This window comes from Brachyhypopomus gauderio, chromosome 4 (assembly GCF_052324685.1).
Source record: "Brachyhypopomus gauderio isolate BG-103 chromosome 4, BGAUD_0.2, whole genome shotgun sequence".
In the NCBI taxonomy this organism is placed as follows: Eukaryota; Metazoa; Chordata; class Actinopteri; order Gymnotiformes; family Hypopomidae; genus Brachyhypopomus; species Brachyhypopomus gauderio.
Window position 1 is genome coordinate 1746791 of NC_135214.1, and position 22349 is coordinate 1769139.

At 42.5% G+C, this 22349-nt stretch overlaps 1 protein-coding gene and 1 long non-coding RNA gene across 2 annotated transcripts; one reads left to right on the forward strand and one right to left on the reverse strand.

Annotated features, from left to right (window-relative positions):
• Nucleotides 1-7159: 7159 nt before the first annotated feature.
• LOC143511776 (uncharacterized) lies at nucleotides 7160-11852 on the reverse strand. The gene is made up of 11 exons (XM_077001416.1): nucleotides 11700-11852; nucleotides 10882-10994; nucleotides 10392-10439; nucleotides 10166-10300; nucleotides 9863-9994; nucleotides 9625-9750; nucleotides 9258-9401; nucleotides 9096-9147; nucleotides 8899-8922; nucleotides 8791-8817; nucleotides 7160-8571 (listed from the first exon to the last, which is right to left on the reverse strand). Exons 1-11 carry the CDS (start codon nucleotides 11734-11736, stop codon nucleotides 8045-8047), a joined length of 1365 nt encoding a protein of 454 aa, XP_076857531.1. The 5' UTR covers nucleotides 11737-11852; the 3' UTR covers nucleotides 7160-8044.
• A 929-nt stretch (nucleotides 11853-12781) lies between these two features.
• On the forward strand, nucleotides 12782-21627 carry LOC143511802 (uncharacterized). Its single transcript, XR_013130270.1, has 3 exons — nucleotides 12782-16713; nucleotides 16801-18301; nucleotides 19814-21627. It is a non-coding gene; the product is annotated as an uncharacterized LOC143511802 (long non-coding RNA).
• Nucleotides 21628-22349: the final 722 nt, after the last annotated feature.

The following is a 22349-nucleotide window of genomic DNA, read 5'->3' on the forward strand; positions in this document are numbered from 1 at the left end:
CATGGGCTATATATGGTATTAAAATTAAACCCCTTAAAATCAAGAGGGCGTTGCGACCCTCTGTGGATCTTTGGCGACCCATAGGTTGGGAACCACTGCTCTAGATTACTCAGAATCACTGTAGGTCAATGTAGAATAGCACACAATGTCTCTGGACTCTGCCACCGCTTCCTCTGCAGTGGCCATAGCGTGCAGATTAACAGGAAGTCCTGCTGCAACGGGGTCAAGTTCACATGAAAAATAAACAACAGGTCTCTGTCAGTCTCTGTGTTTCTGTAAGAGAACAGAAGTCATACAACAGTTCTTTTCATCCACGGTCTGCGTGTAATGTTATGTTGGGTCAGGAATGTCCAGGGCGGGGGCGGTCTGAGAAGTCAACTTCAAAGCCACAACTTCTGTAGTCCATTCGACAGCTGATGTGGCTGGACCGTGGGTCGAAATTCAACACAAGAATAATTAGGAATGAATGAACAACAGTAAAAACACAATCCTAAAAAAAGACATGAGCTGTTTGACAGTTTGTGGTTTGGGGATTTTCGCAATTGCTTCTGTTCTTGATGCTGCAGAAGTTTTGCCTTCTGCAGAGATGTCGTGTCCAACTGTGGGCTGTACAAACTGAAACAGAAGTCCATTCACAAAGTTCATGCACAGCAATGTTTCCCTCACCTGGGGAATTACGTTCTCCCTGGCCATATCACCAGGGTTCTGTCATAGTCACGCTGCAGATCTAGGCAGCCAGGCACCCATCACTGGGTGGGCGGGGAAGCTCAGCAGGGCCAGCGGAGTTTGTAGTTCGATCACCTGGACAGGAGCAGTGGTTGCCGATCGTCTCAGGGGACAGTGTCCAGGTTGGGATCAGCCTGCAATGTCAGACACTGAGAGGGTTGAGAAGGACCTGCCTGCCTCTCTTACCTGCTTCTTCCTGCCATATTCCAGCTGCCTTCCGATTTACACAAAACCTACCTCTACCTTTACTATCTACTTGCTTTTCCCCTTCTGCAAACTTTTCAAAATCTTTGACCTTGCTGGGAATCCAAAATCCACTACCCACTAGTCATGGCCTCTCAATATTACATACACATTCCATTTAAGTTACTTCTAACTGAATTAAGCAGAGGAGCTCCAAGGTCCCTCACTCTCACAACTTTACACCCCTTTGGTCGCTGTGTGTTGATGTTGTCTGTATCACTCATTATGCGTGTCATAAGGTGTGCTATGTGCGAGCGCTGCATGTTGTGCGGGTGTAAAGTTGTGTGTGTTCCCAGGCAATGTGTCCAATTGTACTACGTCACGACAATGTCGATTGTCCTGCTGGCTGTCTCTTCTCACATCACTCCATTTAAACTGGCTTGGGACTGAAGACTGACCCAGAAGGAAGGTGGAAGACAGGATTATTTCGATTCTGATTATGCTTAGTTGTTTGATGTGCATTTGTATCCAGTTGTGATACTTGTACAGGAGTTTGTTATGTGTTTTAACTTCTGTAGGGGTTCTAGTTATGAGATTTAACTAACCTACCTGCTTGCCTACAACCAAGGACGGAAATAGGTGCAGAAGAAGGATTGACGTGCATAAAACTTATAAAATATTTGACTCCAAATTATAGTTGGTAAGAGTTTAAAATAACTCACTTCCCAAATAGATCAGTCCAGGTTATAGAATATACCTAACCAACTTTATAAAGTACCTTGTTATAAACAATAGCCTGCTGTGTCAGAGGTTTATCATAAACATGCGCAGCAAGGGAGAAGCTGAGGAGCAAGAGGAAGAGCTAAAAAGAAGAAGAAGAAGCCAAAAGAAGAAGAGGCTCTGCTCACAAACCTCTCCATTTATAACCCCCCCCACCGAGTATCTCAAAGGGACAGCAGTCACAAAAACCAGGTTAACCAATGAGAATCAGATTGCTGGTAAAGACAACAGAGTACATTTACACACTGGACTGCCACCTTTGGGGTGAAGTATACAAACCTCAGTGAGTGATGGAACTCTTCCCCTTTTAACATAACAAGATGGATCCATTTGCAGGTAATGGTGGTTTAATGAGAGCTAAAAGTGGATCCAAAGAAAGCCGGGTCAGAACCAGACAGGCAGATGTCAACTGAGAAGAGGTACAATAGCACCAGGCAAAAGGAGAGTTGTAGCCAGAGATTAAAACACAAGACTTCACATAGAACAAGGCTTGAGAACTGCTTGGTATACAGACTACAAGATGTACAGTTGTGATCAAATTTATTCAACCCCTAATGCTGCGAAGGGTTTTATGGAATTCAGTGCACATTTGTAATTGTGTTCATAATGAAATCTTACAAGGACTTGTTAAAGAACTAAATGCAACTAAGATAGGATCAATTTTTTTTTGTCATAAAGTATTAAATGGCCTTTTTGTGATTTCTTCATTGACACAATTATTCAACCCCTTTACGACTACCACTCCTAAGAACAGAGGTTCATTCCAGTGTTTTCCATCAGGTATTGAAAACATCTGTGGATGTCAACGAGCAGCAATCAAGCATGATAAGCACCAATTAGGCAGATTTAAAAGGACTGTGATACTCAGCTCCTTCTAGACATCTACTGGTGTGTTTCCAAGCATGGTGAAGGCAAGAGAATGGTCCCAGAAGACAAGAGAAGAGGTTATTGCTCTTCACAAGAATGGCAATGGATATAAAAAGATTGCGAAGTTGTTAAATATTCCAAGAGACACTATCGGAAGTATCATTCGCAAGTTCAAGTTAAAGGGCACAGTGGAAACGTTACCTGGTCGTGGCAGAAAGAAGATCCTGACCGCGACTGCTGTGCGCTACCTGAAGCGTAATGTGGAGAAAAATCCCCGCGTGACTGCTAAGGAACTGAAAAAAGACCTGTCAGATGTGGGCACTGAAGTTTCAGCTCAGACAATAAGGCGCGCACTGCATAACGAAGACCTCCATGCCAGAACGCCCAGACGCACCCCCTTGCTGACTCCAAAGAACAAGAAAAGTCGACTGCAGTATGCCAAAAGTCATGTGGACAAGCCACAAAGGTTTTGGGACAGTGTACTGTGGTCAGATGAAACTAAATTAGAACTGTTTGGGACAATGGACCAGCGCTATGTTTGGAGAAGGAAGAACCAGGCTTATGAACAAAAGAACACCTTGCCTACTGTGAAGCATGGCGGGGGGTCAATTATGCTTTGGGGCTGTTTTGCTTCTAATGGTACAGGAAAGCTTCAACGTGTGCATGGTACCATGAATTCCCTTCAGTACCAGGAGATCTTGGAGGAAAATGTGATGGAGTCAGTCACAAACCTGCGGCTTGGGAGACGTTGGACCTTCCAACAGGACAATGATCCGAAGCACACATCCAAGTCCACTAGAGCATGGTTGAACATGAAAGGCTGGAACATTCTAGAGTGGCCATCGCAATCACCAGACTTAAATCCAATTGAGAACCTCTGGTGGGACCTAAAGAAGGCAGTTGCAGTGCGCAAGCCTAAGAATGTGACTGAACTGGAGGCTTTTGCCCATGAAGAATGGGCTAAGATACCCATAGGTCGCTGCAAGACACTTGTGTAAAGCTATGCTTCACGCTTGAAAGCTGTCATAACTGGAAAAGGATGTTGTACTAAGTACTAAAAAATAATGTCACTAGGGGGTTGAATAAAACTGATAATGATGTGAGCACAGTAAAGACATTTGTGGTTATTCCATCATAAATATTATGTTATGTTTGTCTAATTTATAAGTGCCTCTTTGATATAATTGTAAATAAGATGACTGAAATGATCAAAATCAATGTCAAACTGGCCAAAACACTTTATTTCAGTGGGGGTTGAATAAATTTGATCACAACTGTATACTATGTATACTCTATGTCTAATCTTATATTTTGTTGTCTTCTTTCTAGGTATCAGCACTGGCAACTGTTTATGGCAGTGCTTGAGCTCGAGTAGTTTGGACTTAAACCTGTTTATGTAACGTCCGGGTGTAGGAGGCAGGCACCAAGACGATTACGGTGAAACATATAACATTTAATGTAAACGACCAGTGTAAGCTCCGTGCGTAGTCAGAGTAGTGCACACACACTCATACAGACACGTAGCTTTAGACAAAGACGAGCACACGACAGGCAGGTCCGGAGCCGCCGGGATCACGAGCCTCCGAGAGCCTTCACCCCCGACGGCGGGAACCGCCGCGAGTAGCTCTAGCACACCCTCCCTGGGAAGACAGGGGAGAAAACGTTAAACAAAGGCACAAGCACAAACATGCACACAGGGACGCTGAACACACAAGGCACAAACGGGAGCAGTCAGTTCGGGAGACACATTGGGACTGACACAAACACGGGTACACAGACATTCATAACCGGAGCCAGGCATCCCGCCTGAGGCAACGCCTGTAGCGGCGTGAAAGCTCCGGGGGCTGGAGACGCTGCAGAAGGCGGTACTCCTCCCGCCTGTTCCGCCCACTCACCGCTAGGTGCCGCACGGCTAGCGAACGCGCTGGGTGTAGTGCGACTGGCCGACCGCTTGGGGGGACGTGCGAGGTGCAGCTCGACCTGTATCCCGCTTGGATGCAGCGCGACCGGCGGGTCTCGCTGCAACCATCCTCCCAGGTCCGCGGCTCCCTCCTCCGGGATTGCCGTAGGGGCTTGCCGCCCCATAAGCCTGCCGGCGCCCCTTCCCCCTCTCTGGGAACCCCCCGTAGGAGGCCCCTCTGGTGCCAGGCCAACCTCCCCTGGCTCCGGTATCGGGGGTGGTGTCCATCGCCGGCTCTTCCTCCTCGGCTACGCTCCAGTCCATGGAGCAAGCTGGGGTCTCACACCGCGAGTGCTCCATGGGCTCCTCCTCACCGGAGTCCCCGCTCTCCGACGCGGGCGGACTGTTCGCACACCCACGGAAGTACAAACATAGACATAACTGCACGCAGACGACATCATTACACGCCCACAGGGAAGGGTCCGGAGCTGTTCCGTAACAGTTTATACTAGATAGAGATGCATATTCTGACTAAACAATTAGCACTTTTGTAAGTCGCTCTGGATAAGAGCGTCTGCTAAATGCCGTAAACGTAAACAAGAGTGGCAATACTTCGTACTGAACGCTAGGTGGTACAGCCTTAATTAGTAATTTCATTAAGCAATTAGCAGCAGGTAGAGAGGTAGCCATGGTCCTGTGGTAGGGAACTGGTCTTGTGACCAGAGGGTCGTGGGTTCGATTCCCAGGCCTGACGCCATGACTGAGGTGTCCTTGAGCAAGGCACTTAACCCCTACTACTCCCTGGGCGCCAGGTTAGGGCTACCCACCGCTCTGGGCATGTGTGCACCACAGCCCCCTAGTAATCACTAGTGTGTGTTTGTGTGTGTGTTCTAATTGCACAGATGGGTAAATGCGGAGGACAAATTTCGATTGTGGTGTAAATTCACAATTAACAAATATGGCACATAAAAAAAAAAAACATGGCACATAACCTCAGTACTCTGGTGGAGGGAAGGCAAGAGAGGGAACTGCTCACAGATTATATCTCTTCCAAATAATGCAGTAGACAACTCCTGCAGTAATACATGAGAATGAATGGGTGATCACAATTGATCCTTTTGAGTTATTTCAGTTGCTGTGTTAATAAATATACACATACACTAGTTCGCTAGCTCTGGCGCCATCCACCGGCGATATAACACTGAATCTGTGTTCATTTTACGTTCGCCCCCCTCCCCCGCTCAACAACTTTCGTTCGCCACCCCCCCCCCCCCCCCCCCCCCCCCCCCCCCCCCAACAAAATACACTCGCCACCAGCTCCAGGTTAAAATCTCACTCCAAGCGAACGTCAAAAGTTGGCAACCCTGGTTTAAGTGTAATATACTGCTTTTTCACATGTAGGAAGTAACAGCTTTATTTCTAAGAGGCTTTGTCATCTCAAATTCTCCAATTCTTGTCTGAGCAGTAGATTGTCACTCTGTCCACTCTTTGAATGGGCAAAACACAGAGACATAATCTATGATTTCGTTAGGATGTCCACACACACATTTGCATCAGCTGATGAATAACCTGTATCTGAAACACCCTGCTCCTCTTCACGTTTTGCTGTCATGTTTCCTGGCCACTAGAGGTCAGACGTATTACATGAAAATGTCATATATACTTACATATAAGACAGGAATTAGGCCTACCATGTCATTTATACAAGAACAAATAGTAAGTCGTTCTAGGGGGACATGACCCCAGATCTCTACATAAATACTAACACTTCTATTATGAAAGCATTCTTACTTTACAGCATTTTTCCACACTTCCTATAATAGTACTATATAGCAGGGTTGCCAACTTTTGAAGATCGCTTGAAGTGAGATTTGAACCTGGAGGACGTGTTGACGGGGGGGGGGGGGGGGGGGGGGGGGGTGTCGAATGTAAGTTGTCGACGGGTTTGGGACGAACGTAAAATGGACACAAATTAAGTGTTATATCGCGATCGATCAATCGCCAGTGGTTGGCGCCAGAGCGAACTAGTAACTCATTGAATCATAGATGTGGATCAGAGGTAAATAAACTAGATTTTTTTTTCGGCGTGAGAAATCGGATGTGTGGCGTGTGAGCGTGAGAAGACGGTCAAATGCGTGTGTCTCACGCTCAATGGCATGGCGTGGCAACACCGAATATAATACTGTGCAAACCTTTTATGCAGGTGTGAAAAAAAGGTAAAAAAATATTTCAAAATAGAAGTCGTCATAGTTTATTAATAGTTTAGTTGTGTTGATTAACTAAAGTGGATTAATAAAAGAGATAGCTAAATCAAATATATTTTTGGTTTCATCAGCTTCAGTTCTTCTAGGTACACTTCTGTAGGATTATAACCAGGTGTAGGATTAACCATGAAACCCAACGGGTGTTAATGATCATTTTCATATGTAAATATGTAGGTTTTCTATCACTTCCTCTTTGCAACTTTGCAAACATTGCTGAGTCCAGTTAGACATGCTGAACAAGTACAACTAATTCTACACAAGGTGTTCGTCTCTGCCTGCTAAGAGCACAGAGCAGACCTGCTGCTGACCCTGGGTCAGAACAGTGAGTAATGGTGTCATCTGTAACCTTGTGATCTGAACATTAGCTGATGCTTTATCGTGTTGTACTGGTTTTAAAATAAAACTGTCTGTCACTACAAACACAACCAGAATACAATCATTTGACAAATTAATTTTTATTGTAAAACCTTGCAACACTGCAAACTTTGAAACAAACAAGAACTTAGAAATACAGCAGATAGAATGTCCATCACAAAACATGGTTTTTTCTGTAATTCACTTGAGGACAGATATATTTCAGGCCACTAGGTTTTAGTAAAGTGGTTGTTTTATAATAATACAAAAAAGTGGAAACATAACTTGTTGCTCCTTTAAAATCATAATGCAAGTAAAGTGCTTTATATTAAAAGTGCGTAATTGCGCATCATGTTCTAATAGAATTAGACTGAGCTACATAATGTGATGAACACATGACTAATATATCAACAAGCTGCATTACCAAGGCAAGAATGGTGTTGTATTGTTGTAATGAAAGTGATGGTGAAACATGAAACTCCCCAACTTGTACCTGTCCGATTTCTGTGTGTGTGCATATGTGTCTGTTTGTGGGTGTGTTTTCTTGTGCTTATCAGGTTCCTGTTTGGCGCTGTCTGTTGCACCGCGGAGCTTCGCATATTTATGTGGGTTGCGGAGAGAACCGAGAGAGAGGGAGCTCATGAGCGAGTGAACAGGAAGAGCAGAACTCTGTGTTTCTGTGTTTTCCCTTTTGCCCCGTTTGTTTATTGTATGTGGCTGCGGTTCTCCTACATACTAGGTTGTGAGTGTCTGGTGGCAGTGTAGGTTTGAACAATGTAAATAAACCAGGTTTCACAAGGTTTTCTCCGGTGTCTTGCCTAACACCTCACAACCTAGACCCAGTCATTGTTGCTGCTCCTCCCCTGTAGCCTAGACCCGAGTCCAACAACTGGGAGGGGCATAAAACTCAGACTTATATGATCTTCAGTTTGTCTCCACTGTACTAAACACAGCGTAGATTCCCCCACACTTATATGATCTTCAGTGATCTGTTTGTCTCCTCTGTACCAAACACAGGGTATATTATCCCACACTTACTGAAGTCTGTTTTAAATGTGAAAATATTTTTCCTTTTCACTGTGTTGTAGAATGAAAGTTGGCCTTCCTCTATATCTAGATACACTCCTATCTTAGACGGTGTGTCCTGATTGAGTTTGGTGACTGGATCAGTCAGAGCCATCAGAGATCCTAGCTGCAGACGCAGAGTCCAGTACCCTGCTGTTGTGTTCAAATTAATGAAGCCACGTCGTGGAGCTGACTCCTGCACTACACCCAACCTCCACTCACATTTCCCAGTTACATCCACCTCCCAGTAATGTCTGCCTGTGCTGTAGCTGTTTTTGGCTTGGACACATGGCCAACCATCATACTGATGAGGTGTTCGTTGGTGTGACAGCCATGGTTCAGACTCATCATGGGTCTTGGTTCTCACAGAACACCCATCCTGAGACACCACCAGAGTTGGGTTTGCTGTGTTTGGATCTAGAATGACTTGATCTAGAAATAAAAAAAACAAAAACTATTAAAATAACAGCACAGGGTAGTGTTAGGACCTTCTGTGACTGAAGCACTAGCATTTCAGAATAAATACAGAAGATGAGGGAAAACACAAGATATCCTAGCCAAACCAGGAAGTGGTCATTTGAATACTAAATGAAATTTAGGTTCTCGTTTAGTTATAATTTGTGTGCTTGGTGATGTATCCTGATGTCCTACCTGATGACTTCATAATCCACTTCCATACTGAAAAAGAATAATATTTATTTGTTTGTTCATATTTGTTTAATATCAGTCTCATCAATCTGTCATAGAGCATGAACTGACCTGGAGCTGGGACATGCATGTCACCTGGAAAGGAAATGACATCATTTTACACAAAATCACCAAGAAAATATTCTAAAGTTGTGAACTACATGTTGCTTTCATACCACTGGTTCAAACTTCAGCATTTAAGACTTCTGCACACACAAAGTAGTTTTGATTACCTCACATAAATACAACAATAATTATTGTAATCCTACCTGTTTTTTTAAACCTCTGTTCAGTCTTAAACCACAGTTTAAGGAGGGACTCCTGGAGAGATAAAGAGAAGTCATGTGAACAGCAGCATCATACTTCTGTACAGATGCGTTATCTGGTTCCTCACAGTGAACGTTCCTCTAGGCCCACGTGATGGTCTGTACCTCTGACTTGTCTTCCAACATGATGTTTCTTATGATCAAGTCCATGACCGGCAGCATGTTGGTCAGTTGTCCTTTCTTCCACTGCTTAACCAGATCTTTAATCAAAGCTTTTTGCTCGGCTGTGAAATCCAGCCTTTTGAAGTCCTAGAGAAAGAAAAACATCTAAATAAACACATAAATACATATATTTATGTAGTATTATTTCATCCATTTTATTGTGAAAATCTTAAGAAACTGCCAGTTTTATCATCAAAGTTAGTTGTATCATCAGTTGTATCATCAAAGTGTGTGGTGTGCAGGTTAGAGTTGGGTGTAACATATTTGTATAATAGGAAAACAATATGTTACTATTGCATTATTGTTTTACCTGTGAACCTCTTTTAAATTCCTTTATCCAGTCAGAGAGGATTCTTTTTCCATCGTTTAATTTCTGTTGCATATCTGATCTTTGGGACGCTTGTCGATCTGCAACAACATTTAGCTGTTCTGGTACCTGTTGATACACATCAGGTTTTACTTTAGAGTGAAAAAGAAAGTACAAAAAGCAATAAGACAGAAGCAGAATAACTTGAAAGGCACTTGTAGTCTTTTCATCAGTCCTTCACCTTCATGGGTTGTTGTTGACTCATTTGTTGTGTGGATCTCAGCTCCTCTACCCACTGCAGGATCAGAGTACAACCCTCCTCTTCATTTATCTCACCATTACTCACTCCAGACACTATGGTGATGCCTCTAAGCTGAGGATCAATGCATTTGTTCAACATTGTCAGATTTTTTTTTCTCATTAATAATATTGTTCATTAATAATATTAATAACAGTATTATTAATTAATTAACTGTCATCAAATGTTTATTATAGTGAAGCAGTATAGAGTTTAAGGGGTTTCTTCGTAATATTTACTATTTACCTGAACAATTCTGTCCAGCTCAGCTGCTAGGTCTCTGAGGAAACACTTGGAGTCCTCTATGGAGAAATCTGTTTGTTCATGCTTCTGAGGATCATTTTGGAGAACTGGTATATTTGTCTCTTTCAGATTTAAAAGCTGAACAGAAACCAAACATGAGAACGTTTTTGGCGTTTGTTTTCAACAGTATTTAAATACAGTCGTCTGTTTTCTTCGAAATTGAACTCACCTTACAATGAAGACGTTTTAAAATCTTCGCAAGAATTTGATCCTTCAGCTAGACGCAAGATAAAGAGGTTAGACGTTGTACAGACATGTCTATGAAAACACAATGTTCCAGTTAGATATCACGGTGCAGTCCCGGACTCCTCCCTGGACGTGTCTGAGTGCGTGTTTGTTCTTGTCCGTGTGTCTGTGTTTGTGTTTGCATGGGTGTTCATCTTCATCATGCGTTTCACCTGTCCCTTGCCTTATTAATATGATGTGCTACAATTGTGTCTCGTTTGTATTCGTGTATTTAAGTGTGCGTCATGTCTAATGTCGTTGGGTGCTCATTAATAGTTGCATTATGAAACTAAAATAAACGCAAACTCTCGCCTCAGGAAATAATGTGTGTACTGTGATGCACTATTGGTACTTGGTGTGGATTCTGCAAAACCTGATTGAACCTTTAACACATGCTTATAGCAGATTTCTTCTCCCCCTTTTGAGCTTGTTACCTTCAAATGTGGTTTGTTAAATGGTTGTGAACAGCAGGCCCGTTTACTTCTCTGCTCTCTGGGTGGATTTACCAGACTTCCAAGACTGTGGTAAGCCCCATTATTGCAGCTCTCTGTAGGAACGAAAGCAAAAGTACATCAGAAGAGGCTTGTGACTGATGTGTTTTCAGTTTTCGCTATCAGGAGTAAAACAAAAGACTTGTTGATCTTCAATGTTATGTAACAGGCCACGCCCCAACCATATAAGGAACTAAAACTTGTGCTGCGCAACAGCATTTATTTTAGTTCCTTGTAATTTTCCTCAATCTGACTTTCATGCCACACTGGATGATTACAGTTCAATAATTTAAAACCTGCCTAGGAGTAGCTTAAACATAAATTTGCATGTATTTAAAAAACTGCACAATTTTAACTGTGATCCAAAAAACAAACGATCCAAAAAATACTTCCGTTTGCAATTTTATTATCGTACAATACCACTGTCTTGTGGGTAGAACTGCAGACTGAGTGGTGCATTCAGTGCAGCTGCACATCAAATGTAATATACAAGTATAAACAATACATATGAAATAAAGGACCAATTATCTCATCATAGGACACCAACCAGTGCACGACCCCGAGTAAAGACGGTGCACGTACCTGTGACATTTAGACGATACGCCTATAGCATACAGACACTGAGGTAACAAAACTTTAAGAAAAATACAGGAAGTACTATGGGTTCTGTGCAGTATTTATAAGTAATTCCTTCAAGTTCAGACTTTTATTTTTCACAATCGGAAAAATGCAGGCTGGTCAATTTTTCTTCATGCATTTACCTGTGGCTGAAGAGGTCGTATCTGTCTGATATGACATTTTTTAAACTCATGCAAAGGAAACTTCTCTTCAAGCAGTTCAGAAAATCCACACACTTTGACAGACGAAGACATTGAGAGCAAAACAAACATATTTATACAGTTACTCACGAGGGGCGTGGCCTAAAACCTGTTTACTCTCGTGTGTGCTTTTACTTTCACGTTTCTCCATTTATTGCTGAGGTTCTGGATCTGCGTGAAGTGCTGTTTTCGTTTGTGCTATTAAGGCTTTTGAGTAATTTAAAAATAGATTTTCTGACCTGTGACGTCATGCAGCCCCCCCTCCACGTCCAAATTTCTTCAAAGTAGTCTCATTCGTTTGTGCTCATTTGTGCCGTCAAAATTAACGCTTCAATCACTTGCTTTGTAAAGTTACAGTCGTTTTATTTTTCACAAGCGTGACGTCACCAGCCCCCCTCCACGTCCAAATCACTCCAAACTGGTCTAATGGAGGGGTCATGAACAATCAGAACCAGGTTTATTAGCCAAGTGTGCTGTCACACATAATGAATTTGAACTTGAGCAATACAGGCAATATAATGTGAATATATAATATACAAGTAATATGCAAACAATATACAGATGATGTACAAGACCAACAATATAAAATATAAAGTCACAGAGTGGTAGTGCTAACAAGAATAGTAAGTTTACTTTTTGGGAGTGATGTGTTGATCATTATACAATGCATAACTGTAACCAAAGAGCCCTGTGTCTCCAGGTTGGGGGAGAACAATGTGAAGTAAGTAACCAAAACAAAACCCATAGAGCAGTGATTCTCAATTATGTTCTGTTAAGCCCCCCCTAGGAAGAAGAAAACGCTTTGCACCCCCCAATAAATAAATAAATAAACGCTTTGCACCCCCCAATAAATAAATAAATAAATGTACACACACACACACACACACACACACACACACACACACACACACACACACACACACACACACACACACACACACACACACACACACACTCATCCCACCACCACCCTGGTCACTACTCTCTGCCGCGACTATAAATACTGTGGGTGTATAAATCCCATACATACATAAATCCCATGACAAAATGGGGTAAAAAAATACGCCCACTGTAGTATAATTTATCTGTAAAATTGTTATAAGTACACCTTAATAAGGTCCTTTGTTACGGTGACAGCCCCGGACCCTTCCCTGTGGACGTGCCGCTATGTTGTCTGCGTGCAGTTATGTCCATGTTTGTAGTTCCGTGGGTGTGGGTCGTTTGTGAGCATGTTCATAGTCGCACCTGTGCCTTGTCTCGAGATCACAAGGGTCTGTGTTCATCACCTATATAATGTGCGTTTGCGCAATGTCTTGTGCTCGTCTTTGTCTAAAGTTCGTGCTTGAGTGAGCTACATGTAAGTGTGCTTGCGCTATTGCGCCGGATTTCACTTCTTGTTCGACGTAATAAATGTATGTGTGAGGACCAAAGCCTTCGTCGTGCCTGCCTCCACCCATCATCACATCCTTATTATCACTGAAGAAATAACAAATAATTTTTATTAACTTTCATTTTTAGTTTGTAACAGAAACAAGTGCATCAGTTTGCATGAAATGGAAATAAAATGAGATCCTTATTTAAACTAGAAAAAATTTTGAACTGACTGGCATTTGATACTGAAAAATGAAATTAAATAAAATCAATAAATAATAAATTTAACAACATTAATTCAGGAGCACAATATATTAACACCTTAACCTACAAAACATGTAATACAACAATTCTTGTGTCACGTTCGAGGCGTAGCGAAGAACGAGACAGAAATCCTTCTTGACGTAGAACGAACGTGACATTTTATTTTACAAATAGCGCAGAAAGCGCACACAGAACACAGCAACACACACACGTGTATGACGAGCACAGGACACTGCGCGGACGCACATTAAATAGACAAATCACATAATCCCCACGTGATGACGAGACGAGCCACAGGTGAGACGGATTATCACAAGACATAACCGCACCCACGGAGATCCACAGACGCAGACGAATAGACGCAGACAACGTTAGCACACGCCCAAAAGGGAGGGGCCGGGGACCTCACCGTGACATGAGTAAGCCAGAACTAATGGCTACAATGAGCCCGTTTTGCAGTGCACAGCTTTTTGAAGCGGGGTTTGACGCATGACACAGCCACTCTCAGCTCCTGTTCAATGTTTAGCTGGGACCTGTACTTTGTCTTTATTGTAGCAAAAGTAGAGAAGCCAGTCTCACAAAGATATGATATGTTGCAAATGGAATAAGGATGCCCATAGCCTTCTGCCCCAGAGTGGATACTCCCTCTCGACACTCAGCCAGAATTCACTCAGTGTCTGTGATGTGAACCTCAGTCTCAATGTGGAGTCAGATGTCATGTCAATGAACTGGTCCTCCTCTGCAGAGCTGAAACCTGTAGGAGCTGGTGCATTGAAAGGATCTCGGACCCAATCATACTGGGAACTTTTTTCAGGGAAGTACTTTTCAAAGAATCCCATCAATGATTAAATATGCTGCTTGATACAGGGAATCACCGAGGTGTCATCATAGTCAGAAGTGTCAACAAATTCATGTAGGTTCTCGAATTAATTTGTTTTTCCTTCATCAAGTTGCCTGCCCCACATGGCAAGCTTCCGAGTGAGAGAGTTGATCTTGTGTGTTACCTGAGGGAGGTGTTTATCTTTCCCTTGAAGCTGGAGATTCAGTTCATTAAGCCTTCCAAATACGTCACTCAGGTAGGCCAGTTTCCCCAGGAAGTTCTCATCACCAAATTTTACTGCAACTTCATACTTGTGCTTCATACTTTGAGTTAAAAAACTCGGGACAAAACTTTTCGTTGTGGCAGCCACCGTGCTTCACTGTGAAATAGCACAGCTTGGTGTTCAGCGCCCATCTCCTCACAGATAGCAGAGAAGACTCTTGTTTTTAGTGGTCTGGTCTTTATAAAATTGACCACACCTATGATGTCAGTCATAACCTCACTTAATTCAGAGGAAAGGTGCCTTGAAGCCAGTGCTTCTCTATGTATAAGACAGTGTGTCCACTTAGCATTGGGTGAGGCCTTTTAGATGAGTGCCTGCCATGGTCTGTGCTCCATCACTCCAAACACAGGTGCAATTTTCATCAGTCCGGTGTTTTGAATAGCTCTTCAGCTGTGGCTCTGTTTCTGACATTTACAAAAAAGTAGATCCTCACACAGGGAGTTTGTCATGTCAAAAAATACACAAGACACGAACAAACAGTCTTTGTTGCTGTCTGTTGCTTCATCGAATTGCAGGGCTGTAACGTTGGGGAGGTTGAGTAATCAGGGGGCGGACGCACTGGCGCTGCCGTTTTAAGACACAAAATACACACCGGTCTTTCTTCGTCTCCCACATTAGTAACGGTGAAGCCAAGCGCTACTTACGCTTCGTCATACTTCCTCGTTTTAGCATTTTTGTTGGTCTCATTATCTTCTCTCTGCACCTTTCTTTTCATTGCTGTTACTTTTCCATGTTGTCTCTTGTGCGATGACAGCTCAGGCTGACAATTACAGTGCCACTGCCACCTACTGTAGTAGATGTGCAATTACAGTTTGTGTAATGTGGGGTCACATGTGCCCCACAGGCACCACCCCCCTATTTGAGAAGGACTGCCATAGAGCAAGGGAGACAAACTACAGCAGACTATTTAAACCATAATCTAACACACCTGATCAAGCTGATCAAATATTCAATATCTTGTTATTTTTAGCCAGGTGTGCTCGATTAGGTTTGGAATTAATCTCCAGGAAGCCACTGGTACCTGGTTTATCTCAAGACTGGTTACTTCTGCACTGTGTGCTCAGCACCCTCCAAAATTATTGGCACCCCTAGTTAAAATATGTTAAAAGCCTTAAAATAGTTTTTTTTATTATTATTGCAGAAGCATAATCTCACTAAAAAAATAAACCTTTGACTCAAGAAAGAAAAAAAGAAAGAAAAAATCCTGACTAAGAAATCATTAATTCCCATAAAATGACATGTTCCACAATTATTTGCACCCACCAGATTCTGATTAAAAATGTCCTGATATTTCAGTTTTCAAGTTTTCATGATCCCATGTATCTCTACAAGGTTCCCAGGACCTTTGGAGGAGAAACAGGCCCACATCATCACAGATCCTCCCCCTACTTAACAGTGGGCACGAGGTGTTTTTCTGTGTACACATCCTTGATGTTCTGCCAGACCCACTTAGAGTGTCTGGTACCAAAAAGCTCCATCTTGGTCTCATCTGACCAAGGCACAAGATCCCGGTTATAATCCCAGTACCGCTTCGCAACCTCCACTCATTTACACTTATGAGTACAACTCATAAAAGACTTTCTCCGGGCATGCCTCCCAAACAGCTTGTTGGCATGTAGATAGCGCCCGATGGTTGTTTGGGAGACCTCGTAACTCCAAGATGCTTCCTTTTGATTCAATTCTCTTACAGTGAGCTTTGGAGTTATTTACCAATTACTAATTAAAGGATCATATATACTTTGATCCAATTTATAAAATACAGTACAAATAACATAATTGGATTTATTTCCAAGAAATTGTTAAGGGTGCCAATAATTGTGGAACAGGTCTGTGAGACAAGGCAGACAAGGCACAGGGTCTGGTTCAGGTAGGGTGCAAAGAAATAGCTGTGTTTATTTAATCCCCATATAGAGGCAAGAAAATTATTTACAGGAACAAACTAAGACATAAAAAAACAAAATGTGATAGTTCACAAGTTCCTCACATCAATTGTCACAGTTCAGTCAGAAAGATAATTTCTTACTTTCAGCATTACATGCTCTCCCACCAAAAACCTCAAACAATTCACATCAGGCCTTTTATAGTGCTATCCAGGAAGTGGCATGATGCCACTTCCTGGATGTTAGGCAGGAAACCCAACCCATAAAAGCTCTTCACAGAACCCAATCTTTTTCTTCAACAAGACAACATGGCTGCCTTCCTCTGCATACTAATCACCGGTAAGTGTTTTCTTTAGTTTAAATTGCTCAAATAAAATTCCCATATTTCATAACAGACATTATATAATCTTTCTTTTTTCTGTGCAGATTCTCCCTTGGTAAGCTGATGAATATTACTCACTAAAAAGTAAATTAAATCATATGTGTAGTGATGGCAAAACAAGGCTTCATGAACCAATGGGGCTTTCCAGCTCAAAGGTTCACCAGAAGGTTCATTACCCGAAGCCTCGTTGACTCGTTCTCACTAGTGACACCTGCTGTGCAAAAGGATATATGACAGACTCAATGAATCCTGAGTCTGAGAAAACTGGAATGTCTGTGTATGAAATAAAATATTTTGCCACGGCTCAATGAATATAAAAATGTGTTTTTAAATGGAAATATTATTATTTGAGTGATGATGTTGAACACGTAAAATAAATACTTAAAATAAATGCTTGTGGAACTGGGAGTACAAGAGTGCTTATGGAACTGAAAGACAGGAAACTGCAACAGATGGAACAAATAAAAAATTACTGATTTTTATTAAAAACTTTTTAACAGTGTTGGGGTTGAGTTGATTCCTTTTCTTAACCCATCTGTGCAGTTAGAACACACACACACACACTAGTGATGACTAGCGGGCTGTGGATCACACGTGCCCAGAGTGGTGGGCAGCCCTAGCCTGGCACCCGGGGAGCAGTTGGGGTTAGGTGCCTTGCTCAAGGGCACCTCAGTCATGGCCTCAGGTCTGGGAATCGAACCCACGACCCTCCGGTCACTAGAACAGTTCCCTACAACCAGGCCATGACTGCCCCCAAATCGCATGCTGCAGGGCACTGGGAGCTCATCCCTTCCATTCCTTTCCAAGGGAGCGCAACATCCAGTGCTTCCATTTGCTTCTGTACGTGTGTCTGTGTTTCTTTTGCAGTAGTGCTGGTTCGGGAATATGAATCCATTTTGCGGCATTTTTCTCTCAACTCCTCCATGAATCTTGTATGAGCCAATGCCAAATTCTCAGCAGTATGTATATATATATATATATATGTTGATGTTCAAGTAGCAATGAAACACTTAATCCATGTTCCTACAATACGCACCTGTCTGGTTGGCAGAACATATGTTGGATCCAGTACATGCATGAGCTCCTTAAGACTGAGAGCTTAACTACAAACATGGCAAGGCAGCTTGGTGCCAATTTGGTACACCGGGTCATAGACCGTTCATTGAAAGCAGAGGAAATAACTGTGATGACCACGCCCACTTTACTGGACCCAAGATAAAAAAAAACTGGGTTTCTTCAGCCCCACAAAATTAGAAGCAATTACAAGGCTGAAAGGAAATTGTGCTGAGATAATAAGAAATATTCCCTCTTCAACCCCCTTCAGCAATCAGAGACTTCACAAACTGGACAATCTTCAGACAATAGTAAGTCTTTATTCAGTTTAGTAATATTATATAATGTCAATGTCATTAATAGATGTTTTTTTCCCCTTGTACACTTATAGGTGACCTTTGGCATCTCCTGGATAGCACTGTGGGACAGAGCAGGCAGAGCGCAAGTGCAATGGCTGATGCTACAATTGAAGTAGATCGTTACTTGTTTGAGGTAAACCGGCCAAGATCTGAAGATCCACTACTATACTGGAGCAAAACTACAATTTCCACATTTATATCAGCTAGCACTGACATTTATATGCACTCCAGCTTCCTCTGTGCCATGTGAAAGGATGTTTTCTAAGGCTGGGGAAATTGTGTTTAATTACTAAGCAGTACTTTTCACCAGTTTTGCGAATAATGCCATTAAAAATAACACAGATACACATTATCTCCAAAACAACCCATCATACGCAACAGAAAAACACCTCTCAACACTAACCTAATGATACAAATACAACAAACACACCGCCTCTTATCTGAGGTATCTAGACAAGAAATCACCTACGTGGTGTTCAATGTACGAGTGCACTCATCTAACCTCGCCCAGCCCAGAGAAGACAAAAGGGTAACAAGCACAATAAACAATCACCTCTACTCAGTACAAAACAACCAAAGAAAAAGACTAATAAACAACGGGTGTGTACATGGAACCGTGTAGACGCTCCGACTCCCCTCGTGTTCTCTTCTCTCCTCGTCTTCGTCCGCTTTTATTGATTTGTCATCTTTTGAATGTCTGGTGTTTGTATGTAAATCGCCCACGCCAGTGACAATACTGCTCATTTATCGGCCTCCCAAACCAAACCAGTCTTCATTTCTGAGATGAGCAACCTCCTCTCAACATTCTGTGTAACGTCTGCCAATGTCTTCATACTCGGGGATATAAACATACATGTTGACACTCCATCCTGCCACTTTGCAGCTGAATTTCTTCAGCTGTTGGACTGTTTCAACCTCAGTCAACTTATCGATTTCCCCACCCACACCAGGGGCCACACTCTTGATTTGGTCATTGCTGACTGCCTCTGTCTGTAATCTGTCAGTGTACGAACCCTGTTTCTGTGTATTTAGTTTCCTCTGCCCTGTCCTTCGTTGTCAGTCCTTGTTTGTAAGTGTTTCCCCGTTACCTTTCTCACCTAGCTCTCTCCCCTCCTCTGCTTCCCTGTTCCGTGCATTTTTATATCCTGTTACTTGTCGTGGAAATTTCCTGAAAACAGATGAGGACTTAGACGTGGTTAAAAGAGAGTTTTATTACAAAAGTACAAAAAAGCATGAGAGTCTCATCTAGAACAAGAACTCTGAGGAGAGAGGGCAGTCCAATCTCCTTTATTCTATTATCACATGTTCATAGTACATTTGGGCACACTGAGAACCTGAGGGGGGAGAATACGCAGTAGACAGTTTTCGTCTCACATGTGTATTCCTCTTAATATGGATCTTTACTGATTTTAACAGAACACAGAAAGAGCTGATGGTCAGCAGAGGGATGACAGACATAACATATATGTTATGATTACAGATGAATCACTAAACCGAATCACTGAGCAACATTATTCACAGTTTTTCTGCTAATGTACTAAATCATAATATTCTTATATGATCTTAAATGACATAAGCAAATTTCCCTCACACCTCCCCCCTTTGATTCTGTGTAATCATTCAAATATGCATTCATTTATTTCAGGCCCCCGAATTTGTCCTGTTGCTTGGCGCTGTGTGGCACAACCCAGTCTCCCGGTTGGAATCTGTGCAGTGGATTCTCCGACACCTCTGGCAACTTTGACCTGCTCAGACATAACAGAGACAAACTTGTGCAGCAGTGACTCATTCACCAAGTGTGTGTCCCATTCAGGCGGCTCCACTCCTGTGTTTGAAGGCCATTCAAACACTATCTCAGGTTGATATGCCTGTGCATGTCTGGGGGCGAGTGCAGATATGCCACAATACCAGAGACAGGCATTTCACCCAGTTTAGTCCTGTTTCCTGAGTCAGTTCAGAAAGCACTCCGTTTATTGTGCCATTGGCTCTACTGCTCCTGCGCTGGCAGGGTGGAAGATGCAGTGATTTCTCATGTCTAATCCTATGTGTGTGTTGTGCACAGACTAACAGAGGTGGGACCAAGTCAGTGTTTTGCAAGTCTCAAGTAAGTCCAAGTCTTTATACCTCAAGTCCCGAGTCAAGTCTCAAGCAAAGACACTCAAGTCAAGTCAAGTCTCGAGTCAAGACAGGCAACAGTCAAGTCAAGTCCCAAGTCTGAAACTTGGAATTTCAAGTCCTTTCGAGTCTTTTTTTTTTTTTTTTACCAATGTTGAAGGTATATTTTAAATGTAAATAATAGACATGCGTTCTTATTTAAATCTGTATTCTCCTCAAATCTTGATAAAACATGTGCAACTGAAAACACGAAGTATAAAAAAAATTTAAAATTACACCTCTTTATTGCACAGTTCAATTTGTTAAACTTAGCTGCAAAAATATTCATACTTTAAACTACAATTTTCCAGAAATAAATATTCTGTGAAAAAGTCATAAGTAGAACTCCATGTTCAAATTCATAGTACAATACAAAGAACCATAACAGCATTTTCCCTCTCTTCTCTTATCTGGTTTCTTGGTTTCTCTGACACAGTTCCAATCTTTAAATCTAGACTTAAGACTCACCTGTTTAGTCAAGCCTTCAGCTAAAATCCCCCTTGTAAGGTGTAGGGGCTTGGGGGCCCCCAGACGTTGAGATTTCTGGTGATCTGAGATGTTGATGCTGTCATCCAGCTGTGTCTTGGCATCACTCTATTTGTGACTATGACTTGACTGGAAAGCAATGTCTCAGTGAGCCCTCATGCCTGTGGTCACCTCTGAACCTCTCCCTTTAGTTATGCTGCTATAGATTAGTCTGCCGGAGCCACATGCTGATCACTGGCACGTGAGCTACGTACATTTAAATCAACGGTGGTTTAAATTCATGTCCACTCAGTCTGTATTATCTATCTTCTTGCATGGCTCTACACAAGACGATTGGATACAGGCACCTGCAGGCACCTGGGGGATGGTCTGGCTGCCGGTGGATGTGCTGATACCGGGGTTCACCTGGGGAGTAACACTGCAGTCGGAGCCTACAATACCAGCATCACTGCTCCGACACGGAATGAAAGCCTGGCATTCATCAACAGACATTTACAGTGACAATATCAAAACCCAGAACTTTCAATTCTACCTTTTACCTAGTCTGATTGTGTGAATTATGTGTGACTTGTGTATTTGTGTGTTAACGGGCCGCCCAATGGAGGATGGGTTCCCTTTTGAGTCTTGGTTCTCCCGAGGTTTCTTCCTAATCCCCACCATCATAGGGAGTTTTTCCTCGCCACTGTCGCCTTTGGCTTGCTCATTAGGGTTCTGGACCCATAGTATTGTTAACCTTGTAAACCCTGTAAAGCTGCTTTGCGACAACTTGAGTTGTTAAAAGCGCTATACAAATAAACTTTGATTGATTGATTGATTGAGAACATGTGTGAGTGACACAAGACAAACAAATATAAGAACTGAACAATTAACAGGAATCTGCAACTTTAGACATTTCAGTAAACTATTCTGCATTGCATTTGCTGGCCAAAAGTCTGTATGTCATTTGTGCACGATGAATGATGTCCCCATAGCTGAAAACTCGCTCCACTTTTGTCAATATATTTTTTTCTCGACGTAGATGTCTTCAAATACACAATCCTGGATATTATGATGGTGACAGAGAGAGGCTCTCTTCCCCGAGTTCAGATACAGAACCCAGGGTTGCCAACTCTCACGCATTGAGCGTGAGACACACGCATTTGACCGTCTTCACACGCTCTCACGCCACACATCCGATTTCTCACGCCGGAAAAAAATCTAGTTTATTTACCTCTGATCCACATCTATGATTCAATGAGTTACTAGTTCGCTCTGGCACCAACCACTGGCGATCGATCGATCGATCGCGATATAATACTTAATTTGTGTCCATTTTACACTCCGCCCGGTAAAAATTTACGTTCGCCAACCCCCCATTTGATTGGTTGTGCTGCAGCTCATGCACACACACACGTACAGAGTGTGGAAAAGCAGAGGACTGGTCTGCTTCAAGAGGACGGAAAAGAAATTAATGGGGCGCACTTTATAAATATTAATATGCGTTTTAAAATTTAGATTTGGGGTAAAAAAAATCAAGTCTTTGCAAGTAAACAGGTTCAAGT